This window comes from Fukomys damarensis, unplaced genomic scaffold (assembly GCF_012274545.1).
Source record: "Fukomys damarensis isolate Sample0158 unplaced genomic scaffold, DMR_v1.0_HiC HiC_scaffold_23, whole genome shotgun sequence".
NCBI lineage: Eukaryota > Metazoa > Chordata > Mammalia > Rodentia > Bathyergidae > Fukomys > Fukomys damarensis.
In genome coordinates, this window is record NW_022900935.1 from 57066407 (window position 1) to 57077838 (window position 11432).

Genomic DNA, 11432 nt, shown 5'->3' on the forward strand with positions numbered 1-11432 from the left:
AAAAAAAAAAAAAAAAAAAAGACTTAACAGGGTCACTTCCTCAGCTTGGGAGGGAACTGGTGAAACTTCTAGTGACTGGCAGAGCTTGGGAATTTTCTGTGCTTTAGAAATAAGGCATCACAGGAGAGAAATGTCCCCCAGTGGAGTTGTCTAGGAGAGAGAAAGTGACTGGGAGAGGAGGAATAAAGATGATATAGACAGTGCTGCTGACACCAATAAGACTGGCTCTGCCACAAAGCAATAACTTACTACCGTACCTTGGTGGGTGTGTTGCAGCTGGGGGGACTGAGGCGCTAGACAGAGGTCCCCCTTCCAAAAACATTTATGTGAGTTATAAACCTCACTAAAACATGAAGCAAATAAAAATCAGTCCTCATTCCATCACCCAGGAATAACCAACCACTGTCAATTTTCTGGGGTCTACATGGGTGTTTTTGTTCCCTCAAATAAAAATCACTTCCGACTAACACCGCGAGCATTTCTTTTGAAGCCATTATTAGGAAACATCAGTGATGACAAGCCCAATCATTAAAACAAACTGCCATGCTGTCCCCAAGATATAAACATGGCCCCGAGTCTGTGTCCCTGCAACAGCCAGCAAAATGAACTTGGCTCCTGACTCGAAGGAGAGGAAAATGAAAAGTGTGTTATTCATCCGGCCTCTGTGTCTGTGGATCTTTATAAATAATCTCAAACACTCATCAAGATCTACATGAGTCAAACACCCACTTTTGGCCTATCTGGCAGCCAACGCAGAAAGAGAACTAGTCATCTAACTCGCCAGCGACAGCTCTTCTCCTAGAATGGAAGGTGGGGACCAAAGGCCCTTGTCACTCCAGATGCTCTGGTCTACACTGTGTGTAGAACAGAACAGAGATCCAGAGTGAGCTGTGATCTTGGATCCAAAGAAGATCATGGCATTGACCTTCTGGCAAGAAGTTCCATCTACCAAGGAGAGGCAAACATGTTTAAATGATCACAACTCAAGAGTGATAACTACCATAACAAAAGGAGACAGGATACGATGAGTTCCTGCAAAGGGGGAATAAATGCAATTCTGGGGCTGGGTTATATCTCCAGCAGCAAAAAAGAAAAAAAATTAAATAGAAATGAAATTAATGCACGATTTATATTATGCTTCACAGAATCATCCCATACTTTAGCTGGGAGGAGACAGGGTAATAATAGCGACTTTCTATTTTCAACTGGAGAGACATTTAAATGAGAATCTAGAATCCCTTCTGGTTTAAATTTTTAACTTTCTCACATGCAAAGCACTATACCGTTGAGACTATCAACTACTCAGGAAAAGAGATTACTAGGAACTCAATTGCTTTTTAGTTTAATTCCATGCAAACACAGAGAGCTTGTTTCCTAAGGTCCAGGAATCTTCAAGACTTATGGCCCTTGAGTTTGCCTGATGCTATAGGAAGAGCGCTGTCAGAGGCACTGTGCTTGCGTAGAAAACATGATGCTTCACGCACTATCGCTTTCCAGTCCCTGGAGCAGGTGCCTAAGCTTACCCCAGACGCACATGGGCAGTGGCCAGGGGAACAGCTTGGAAGGAGGACTGAGCAGTGTCTCCCTTCTAGGGCATCACCAGTAGGGACCCATCGGATGCCCTCTGCCCCTCATGACCATGTCCCTCTGAATCATATAAACTGCCTGCACAACTGCACAGTTTTTTCATCTAAACTGGGGATTCTTTCCTGCTTGAAGGATGTGGACAATCTTCATGGGGCGAAAACCCCTAAGATTGCCTGTAAGATACTATATTGCTACTGTCTAAATCAGTGATGGTGAACCTTTTAGAGCTCTCAATGATACAAACAGCCTGCCACGGTACATGTGCTATAGGTTCGCCACCACTGGTCTAAATGTGTCCTCCTCAGATTCAAATGATGAAACCTATGCCCCACTGTGATGGTACTGGGAGGTGGCACCATGGGGAGTTCACTGATTCTGAGCATGGAGTCCTCAAGAATGGGATTAGTGCCTTTATAAAGAGGTCCCAGGGAGCTCTCACACCCTTTTTTCACCACAAGGGGACACACTGAGAAGAGAGCCATCTGCATCCTAGAAGAGGGTCCTCACCTTGATCTCAGACTTCCGGGTTCCAGAATGTGAGAAGTAAATTTCTATGGCTTATACATCACCCAGTCTACAGTACTGTTACATTAGCCTGAAAGAACTAAGATGAATGTACAGCACTGTCTTGTAGCTAGCTTTTCTGAGTCTGGAGGAAGGCTGTGAAACAGTGACGGAACTCACTGTCCTTGCCTACCTGTTATCACATAATTCACCCCAGTGCCCTTGGTTTGCATGAGTGCCGTGTCTGTGTCCTCACACTCCAGGAGGAACCTCCAGGAGGAGCCAGAAGACTCATTATCAAGCTTTCTTTTTTCCTTCCACATTGAAAGAAAAATTAAACAAAATGTCATCCATGGGACATAGAAAAAATTGAATCAGCATGGTAAAAAAGAAAAATCTTCAAAAACCAATTACCCATTTAGTCATTGTGAAAAGTCTATGTTCAAATCCACAGTCTCAGGGAATGTCAAAGTTCTAGTTAAATTTTTAATAAACTATAAAGGGTAATGTTAAAGAAGAGACCTTTTCAAAGACAGGCTAGCTACAGACAGGCTCTTAAAGCAGTTGTCATCAAAGGACATGATACTGCTAAGGAGACTACTGGTGAGTTACTATCTCTTTAGAGGAAGTACAAACTGAAGACTCAAGGAAGAAGCCACAGCAGGGTGTTCAGAGGCCCACTCCTCCGAATTTAGACCCCTGATGATTTCATTAGTGCCATGGGTTTAAATAATACTCACGTGCCAATGATTCACAAATGTATATAGCTCTAGCCAGACTTTGCTCCTCACCTCCAAACTTGTGTACCCAGATGTCTCGTCAGTATCTCCACCAAGCCCCACGATCCAAAATGAAATCTTAATATTCTCCTAAAACCTGCCCCAGCTCAGCTGATGGCAACCCCACCCTCGCAGCAGCTGCCTCTGAGACATCTGGGTCCCTCCTGGTTCATCTCTTGCTCTCATACCTCCCATCCAGCCTATGGGTAGATCCCATTGGCCCCACCTTTGATGGAGACCCAGATGGGCCCCCTTCTCACCGCCATGGCCACTTCCATCCCAGCCTGAGCCATCAGTATTTTATGGGCTGGAAGGGTCTGCCTAGCCTTCGTCTCCCAATAGGTTTTTTAAGACTTTAGCAGTGGACATGGCCAGACCCTCCCACCAAGGCAAAGCAACTTTGGAAGTGAGAAACAGACCATGACAAAAAATTTGGGAAAATAACCTACACATGACCACATGGTAGAAATTATGACTGGGATTAAAACAACAGAAGAGCATGCTTCTCATCCAGAGGAACAGCTGAGCTTAAAAAGTGGGTGGAGACACCATGTTTTCAGCAGATTTAATATACACTGGGATATATATATATAATGTGAATTAGAATTTTCAGCCTGTAAAGACAGCAAAAAGTATCTCTGCTGTGCCAGTTAGGTTTCCATTGCTGGGACAATATGCCCAGTATACTTAAAGGAAGAAGGATTTCTTGGGGCTCACAGTTCCAGAGCTTTCAGTCCATGGTCAGCTGGCTTCAAGGTAGAAGGAAACATCATGGAAGAAAGGCATGACAGAGGAAAGTTGCTTACCTCATAGCAGCCAGAAGCAGAGAGAGAAGAGAGAGAGAAGTGGCTGGGACTGGACACATCCTTTTAGGTCACGCCCTCAGTGACCCACCTGCTCCAACCAGGGCCCACTTCCAAGCAGCACATCAGCTATGAACTAATCAATGGACTAGCCCATTGATGAGGGCAGCACCACCATGAGCCAATCACCTTGTGAATCAATCATCTCTCAACACATGAGCCTTTGGGGAACATTTTAGTTGCTGTAATAACAAGCAAAGATACATCAAGTTTCAGAGGCATAAACTTAGCTTGGCCTTGCCCTGTGCCTTCATAATAGGAAGGCCAGAAGCAGATGGAATAACATCCAGATGAGCTTTGAAGACAAAAATGTGGTGGCGTGAAAGCTTCGTCTTACTGTGTATTCCTCCTATAACAGACTGACAGATGAGCACCATGAACTCAGCAGGAATTCAGAAAATAAAGCACTTGGGGACATTCCCTGGGGGAGGTACCTGCTCCTACTTAGGTCCTAGAACAACCAAAGGTGGATCAGAGTGTTCCAGAACTGGAGACTGAAGACGTCCAGGCTGGAAAGGCAGGGAGTGGTGCTTTCCATGCCAATAATGGCTTGTGTGTGTCAATGCTCATAAGGTCAAGGGCTGCACCAAAATCTGTAGGAACATTTAGCCTCTTGTTCCCTTTAGCTGATGAGAAAACTAAGGCTCAGGAAGTTCAAGCAATTTTCTAAGATAAACTCATTAGAGAGGGACAGAGCTGGAATTCCACGATAGAGCCCGAGCAGCTCAGGTCCCTCCATCTGCTTATTTTTAGAATACTTTTATTATTTATTACTTTTATATTTACCTGTATTTTCTAATTGCTCTGAAAGCATGTGGTTTTTGAAGTAAACATCAGTAAGTCTGTCCCCCCATTTAAAATCAATCCAAAGACATAAAACACATTAAATTCACAAAGCTAAACAGGAAAAGACTGGTGAGGACATTTCAGAAAGATGCCCCCATAAAGAAGGTGGGTAAGTCAATATTTTTGAAAAGCTTTAGGCAGAACCACAAACATATTTATAAAAGCACCCTCCACCAGTGTGATCACATAAAGGTTACAAAATTATGTTCCAATAACTTGCTACAAAATATGTAAAGACAGGAACTCCTAGGTAGGAAGCACAGAAGCTGTTTAAAGTGACAAGAATGGGATGTTGTGACCCACAACGAGTTACTTAAAACATAAATTCAAGAAAGGGCAGTACTTGTACCTCCATAGTCACCCCTACCCCTTCTCCTGCCAGGCTCCTGCACTGGCAGGTGGCCGAGTTCTCACCTGGGATGTTGTGTATGGTGATGGCCAGGATAAGCAGCATGATTCTCCTCCAGCTGCTGCCGCTGGGCTGTGCCAGGTGCCCTCGAGAAGGTGCCAGGGGAGCAGGGCCCTCTAGGGGGCCGCCAGCCACCGCCTTCCTCCTCTGGTATGCCTCGCCGTTCTCACTCTTGTCTGAGCAGAAAGAGAGGGAGAGGCAGAAAGAGGTTTGAAAAGGCTCACAGCAACATGTGGGCAAGCAGCAGCAAGAGGAAGCTTTCAAGACCTGGAACCCTCTACTTCTAACCTGACCGAACATTCATTCACCAACACTGGTTGAGTAGACATTCAGTGCCCAATGTCCAGGTGCAGTACGAGAAAGGATAAAAAGATGAAAATGCAGCGTCCTAGCCATGCGTGGTGGTGCACACCTATAATCCTAGTACTCTAGGAGGCTGAGGCAGAACAATCATAGGTTTGAGATCAGCCTGGACAACTTAGTAACTTAATAAGACAGCCTCAAAAAAAAAAAAAATTAACAAAGGGTTGCTGGTGATTTAGCTCAGTGGTTCCACCGCTTGCCTTGTAAGCGCAAAGTCTTGAGTTCAATCCCCGGCACTCCAAAAAAACCCAAACAAACAAACAAAAAACAAAGGGTTGGGGATATAGCTCAGTGCAAAGGCTCTGGACCCAATCCCCAGTCCTGGAAAAAAAGCAAAGCAAAGCAAAGCAACACCTATCCTGGGTACTGATGAGGAGGACAGGTACCAGACCTAGACTGGCTGACTTAAGCTTCCTGACTTGGCCATTCATCAGCTATGCGGTGGCCAACAAGTTGTTCTCTCTGATGCAGTTTCCTGATTCATGAGAATGGAACAACGACACGACCTATTTACAGAAGTCTGTAAGGATTCAATGAGGATGAAGCATATGAAAGTGCTTGGACTATACTGAGTGCAGGACATATTGATTGCTACTGTCTATGTTGTGCTCCTTTCCTTCCACAGCCCTACAGAATTTCCTAATATGTGTCCCTTGCTCCTTGCCTCAGGAGGACCCACTCAGATGTCAGACTCAGCCAATCAGATTCACAGACACATCACTCCTGCGTGGGTGTAGAATCTCAAAAGTCATGTGATAGGACAGGGCTCCACCAGCATGCATGGAGCGAGGGAGGCAGCTTTACAGATTAGACAGGAGGAAGCAGATGTCTGTGAACAGGTACCAACACGAAGCCATGCAGCCAGAGAGGACAGACATGGCCCTGAAATCCAGGGAACAAGGGCAAAGGACAGCATCAGACTTTGGTTCACGACAGATGGAGGAAGCTTGGTGAGGAAGTGGGTTTGGAGTAAATCTCAAACATGTGAAGGCACCATCAGGAAGCGGGATCTCTCCTGTGAGCCTGGTGGGCATGACTTGGATGTCACCTTTCAAGTGCTCCACACTGAGCCAACCCCCAGCCCTCCCAGTGGAGTTATCCAGTAACTCCGTTCACTCTGAAAAGCGTCCAGGATCCATGCTGTGCCCTCAACTGCAGGCAGGAGCTTCCTGCTTAGGTCGGCACGATAGTCCTTGCCCAGGACCACTGCTGACAGGGCCTCTCGTTACTCCTCCTTCCCTTCTCCAGTCACAGAATCCCCACAGGCAGAAGATGCTCCCTGAGATGAAGGCTAGAGGAAAAATTCCTCAAATCCAAATTAAGAATCAAAGGGCCACTGGTGATCTGAGAGGCGCAAATGAAGACAACGCTGAGATTCCACCTCACTCCAGAAAGAATGCTGCTGTGAAGAAATTAACCAATAACAGATGCTGGTGGGGCTGTGGGGAGAAAGGAACCCTTCCTTCTCCGCTGTTGCTGGAAGTGTAGACTTGTACAATAACTGTGGAAATCAGTGTGAAGATTCCTCAAACAAAAACTAAGATTAGAGGTCCCATTTGACCCAGCTGGTCCTCTGCTGGCTATCTTCCCAAAAGAATTCTTCCCAAAAAGAATCAGAGCACAGCAATATATGTACACCCATGTTACAGCTGCACAGTTTTTAATAGCTAAATACTTCAAACAGCCCAAATGGCAACTAACTGGAGAATGGATAAAGAAGATGTGGGACTTTTTCAAATAAAATGGAGTACCACTCAGCCATAAACAATGATAAACCAGAGACATTTATACCTAAATGGATGCACACTGAGGCCATACTCTTAAGTGAAATAAATAGGACACGTGGTAAATACTGCATTGTTTTGCTGGTGTAGGAAACTGAAAGTGTAAATGCGGACATCAAAATGTATAATATATAATGTGAAACAGGAAGAAAGGGCCCAAGGGGGAAGGGGAAAGGAAAGGGAAAGAAAAAAATATAGGAGGAAAGGAGGAAAATATGGAAACAAACTTTGTAAATAGGAAAGGGGTTGAGGGGAGGGAAAGGGAAAGGGGGAAAAAATAACCAAGATACACCATGTACAGGTACAAACTCCCCATGATGAAAGTCATCATAATGTATACCTAAGCTGTACCAATAAAATTAAAGAATAAATTAAACCGAAGCATTAAAGAATCAAGGGGCGACTCTGGCCGGCCCCTCCTTCCTTCTACTGTTGCACAAGGCAGGGGCTCTTTCTTACCCCTGTGGGTGCCGTACCGGAAGACTGTGTCCCACCCCATAACCTGGTGGTATCTGCGGCTCCCTTTCAGGTGAACCACCCAGGTGAGCTGCTTAGACACGAAAAGAAAAACAACCCTCTTGGGAAGATCATTTTTATTTGCTTACACAAATCTAGCAGATACAGCTTGAGGAGTAGAAAGTGGCAAAGGGCAAATGGATTCACTCGTCCCTGGCTCATGATTGGCTCTCTTACCAATGGCTGGACCTCAGGGCCATGACGGAAGAGGGCCTTGCTGGGGTGTGGCTCTGCGGTCATGCATGTGCTTAGCATGTGCAAGGCCCTGGGTTCGGTCCCAGGAAGGAAGACAGGAAGTGGGGGTGGACCTCTAACTGATCCACAGCGGGGCTGCCGGCTGTCCGAGCTCAGTGCCCTGGCTGACATCTCCCTGCAGTCATCTCAGATAGGCAGCAGCTCCCCCGCCCCACAGTGCTCGCCGAGAGGGCAGCTCAGTCCCCCGTGTGGCATCCACACTGAATGTGGGTGTGTGTTTCTGTGGGTGCCCAGATGTGCCCATGTGGACACATGAAGCTGCCACTGGGCACCATCCAACCTGACTCAGAAAGCAAGCAGCTTCCTCCCATGCAGGCTCTCATGTGCGTTTCTATGCACACAAGATTGGAAGTGGTTTTGCAATATACGTGTGTGTGAGAGGCAGGACTGGAGTCTGAACCCAGGGCCTTCCCACTGAGCTACATTCCTGGCCTTTTACTTTCTCCCCCACCACCCAAACACTTATTTAGAAACTTTTTTTGAGAGGGGGAGACAGGGTCTAAGTTGCTGAGGCTGGGCTCGAATTTGTGGCCCTCCCCCTTCATCCTCGCAAAGTACCGTGATTACGAGCCTGCGCCACCACACCTGGCTGATTTTGTACATTTTAAGTTAATGGTACCTGGACAACTCAGGCTGCAGAGGCAGGCCAGGAAACCGCCTCAACACTTGAGATTTCAAGCCCTAAGTACTAGGGACGTGAGCAGGGCAGTTCCAAATGTACTCCATGGACCAAGCAGGGCTGGGGCCTGCTCAGCTTTGTTCTGGGCCGGTACTAAGCACTGCAGATTCCTTGGGCTCACCCTAAGCCCTCAGTCCTGGCTCAACAGCTCTCCCGCGGGAGTCGAAAAGAACAAAAACAAAATCAAAAAATCTGCCTAGTGGATTTTTTAACTCAAGGGAGCACAGACAGGGAAGACAAGCAATTCTTTTGCACCTAAAGCACAGAATGTACATTCTCTACCAAGCACAGAGAGCAGCACTGATCTTCACCAGTGTCATCAAAGCACTGGAAACTGAATCCCGGACAGGTGAGATCCCCAGAGCTGGAAGGAAAAGCATGGGGCAGCTGGAGGAGTGTCAACCAGAGCAGAGAAACAAGCCTGGTCTCGGGGTCCCAGTGAGAGAAAACTGAATGCCAGGGCTGGGTGCAGGGTGGAAGTGAGATAAAGCCACTAATGCGTCCGCAACGCGATAAGGACGATTAGTCCAGGTAAGTCACTGGGAGAGCAAGAGGCATCCAGAGCGGCCGGCGCCCCACACCTCTCCAGGTGAGGTTGGTGAAGACGCTGCAGCTTCAAGGGAGATGTGTGCACACAGGCAGCTGCAAGGGGTGCCAGAGCCAAGTGACAAGGGTCACACAGGAAGTCCTGAAATGGCAAAGCTGTGAGCGCTTTCGAAGTAGACCCCGGCAAAGCGAAGTAGGAAGGGTATTTAGGCATCGTCTATGGCACGGCTAAGATGGAAACATCTGTGAGAGGGGCTGATAGGAGACGCTGGGACCTTCTCCCCAACTCAGCCTTGATCCTTACAAAGTCCCGTGACTAAAGATCAATCACCTGTAACAAATGAGGAAACTGAGGACACACAACCAGGTCACACAGCCAGTCCACAGTGGACCCAGAGGTCAACGTGGATCCTTTCCCTCCAGAAGCCACTGGCTGAGCTGGACTCTGAGGTTGGCGAGGGTGGCACAGAGACAGGGGTTAATCTGCTCATCTGCTCACTAAAAAGGGTAGGTGGGGTAGTAGACCCTGGGGTGGGAAAGCTGCAAGACAGCAGAGGGGGACTCAGCAGGAATCTCCTGCTCACAAACCTGAAAACAATGCATAGAAATGATGTTCTGAGCCCATTCATTCCAGCTATTTCTAACTGCAAAGTGGCTCAAAGTAGGAAACATTTACCAATGTCAAGCCAAGTTATAACTCTTCCAGGAAAGTAGAAAGGAAAGACTTTTTGCGATTAGAAAAAAAAAATGTTGCCCCTGACAATATTTAGAATTGAGCATTAAGAATCCGCAGGCAGAAAGGAGCCACTGGGGGCTCAGCCACCTGACATGGCATTGCCACCTGTTCCAGGGAGGACGAGGACCACAGAGGAGCAGAGGTGTCCCGGCTCACTCTTCCCAATCACCAGGTGACGTCCTCGGGTACAGCTGCTTCCCTCCTCTCCCAAGCAGGGGATGTAATTCTTTCCCCAGCACATCAGCAGACAACTCCCAGCAGTCACAAGCCTGCGGAGGACAGCAAACTCTGCTGCCTGGGAAGCCCCACCCCTGTAATGACACAAGCCCCTGAGGTCTACCCATTCATAGCTCTAAACCATCTTGGATCAGCAACTGCTTTTCCCATCTTCCTTTTTCTTTTTCGTGTGTGTGTGTGTGTGTGTGGTATTGGGTATTGTACCTAGGTCAGTGATGGCGAACCTTTTAGAGCTTCCAATGATACAAACAGCCTACTGGGGCACAGGTGCCATAGGTTGGCCACCACTGACTAGGGCATGTGTGTGTGTGTGTGTGTGTGGGTGTGGTATTGGGTATTGTACCTAGGTCAGTGATGGCGAACCTTTTAGAGCTTCCAATGATACAAACAGCCTACTGGGGCACAGGTGCCATAGGTTGGCCACCACTGACTAGGGCCTCCACACTGAGCTATATCTCCAAGTCCTTTTCATATTTTACCTTGAGAAAAGGATCGTGCTCAGTCACTAAGTTGCCTAGGCTGTGCTCAAACTCGTGATTCTCCTGCCTCACCCTCCCAAATAGCTGGGATTAGTAAGCTACCATACGGGGCTAGCGACTGCTTTCGGACGCACAGGGAAAGCCACAATCCACTCTGCAGCAAAAGGTACACAGATGGCTTTGAAACCAGTTCCGAGTCCTTCTGGATTCAAGGAGCTCAGAGTAAGAACACCTGGGAGGTAAATACTTTCACAGTCCATCACACGAGGATCCCTGGGATGATGTGCCAGGCGAAATCCAATGGGCCCAATGATGGATCTCAGGCCCCTGATGAATGTGGTGATGCTAATTAACAGATCACAAGGCAGCTTAAACAATATCCTCAAGATGTCATTGGGGAGCATGCAGTTGGATTAGCACAAGTGAGCACATCTGCATCTCCCAAATGCAGACCATTCAAATTGCTGGAAACACATTTTTTTTTTTAATCCCTGTTACAAAACATGCAATGAAGAAGAATTCAGTGAACATCTGCTATATAGTGTATGCACACAAACAACATCAAGAGTGTAGAAGGATCCATTTACTTACATTTTTTTTCTTCCTACTTGTTTCCCAGAACTTCAGTATAAATTTGGAGGAGGACCTCAGTTACCAACATGAGCTGTGATAATACCTGGTAAGAATTTAGTTGTGATCCTTTAATTAGTTAGTAAATCCTAGATGAATGGGAATGAGTACATATCTAGGGCTGAGGGGCTGTTCCCCCTCCATCCACCTGAATTTGGGCAATGCCCCATGGCCAGTCCTCCTTCCCTTGTCTAAACAGAAGCAGAAAAAATAAAAAAA

At 46.9% G+C, this 11432-nt stretch overlaps 1 protein-coding gene and 1 pseudogene across 9 annotated transcripts in view; both read right to left on the reverse strand.

The window, feature by feature from the left end:
- Positions 1–11432, reverse strand: part of Slc39a11 (solute carrier family 39 member 11) — a 412155-nt gene that overhangs the window by 125592 nt on the left and 275131 nt on the right. For 8 of the 9 annotated variants that reach the window (XR_783584.3, XR_004518544.1, XM_010640585.3 and 5 more), the window contains one exon: positions 4994–5164. The exons of the other annotated variant lie outside the window; for it this stretch is intronic. Coding sequence is in view for 6 of the 8 variants with exons in the window: in XM_010640585.3 (XP_010638887.1) it covers positions 4994–5164 (171 nt within the window). In the remaining 2 variants the exon portion in view is untranslated. The remainder of the gene's footprint in view (positions 1–4993; positions 5165–11432) is intronic. 9 annotated transcript variants of the gene reach the window in all.
- The window catches only part of LOC104873763, a 16223-nt pseudogene continuing 13869 nt past the window's right edge, over positions 9079–11432 (reverse strand).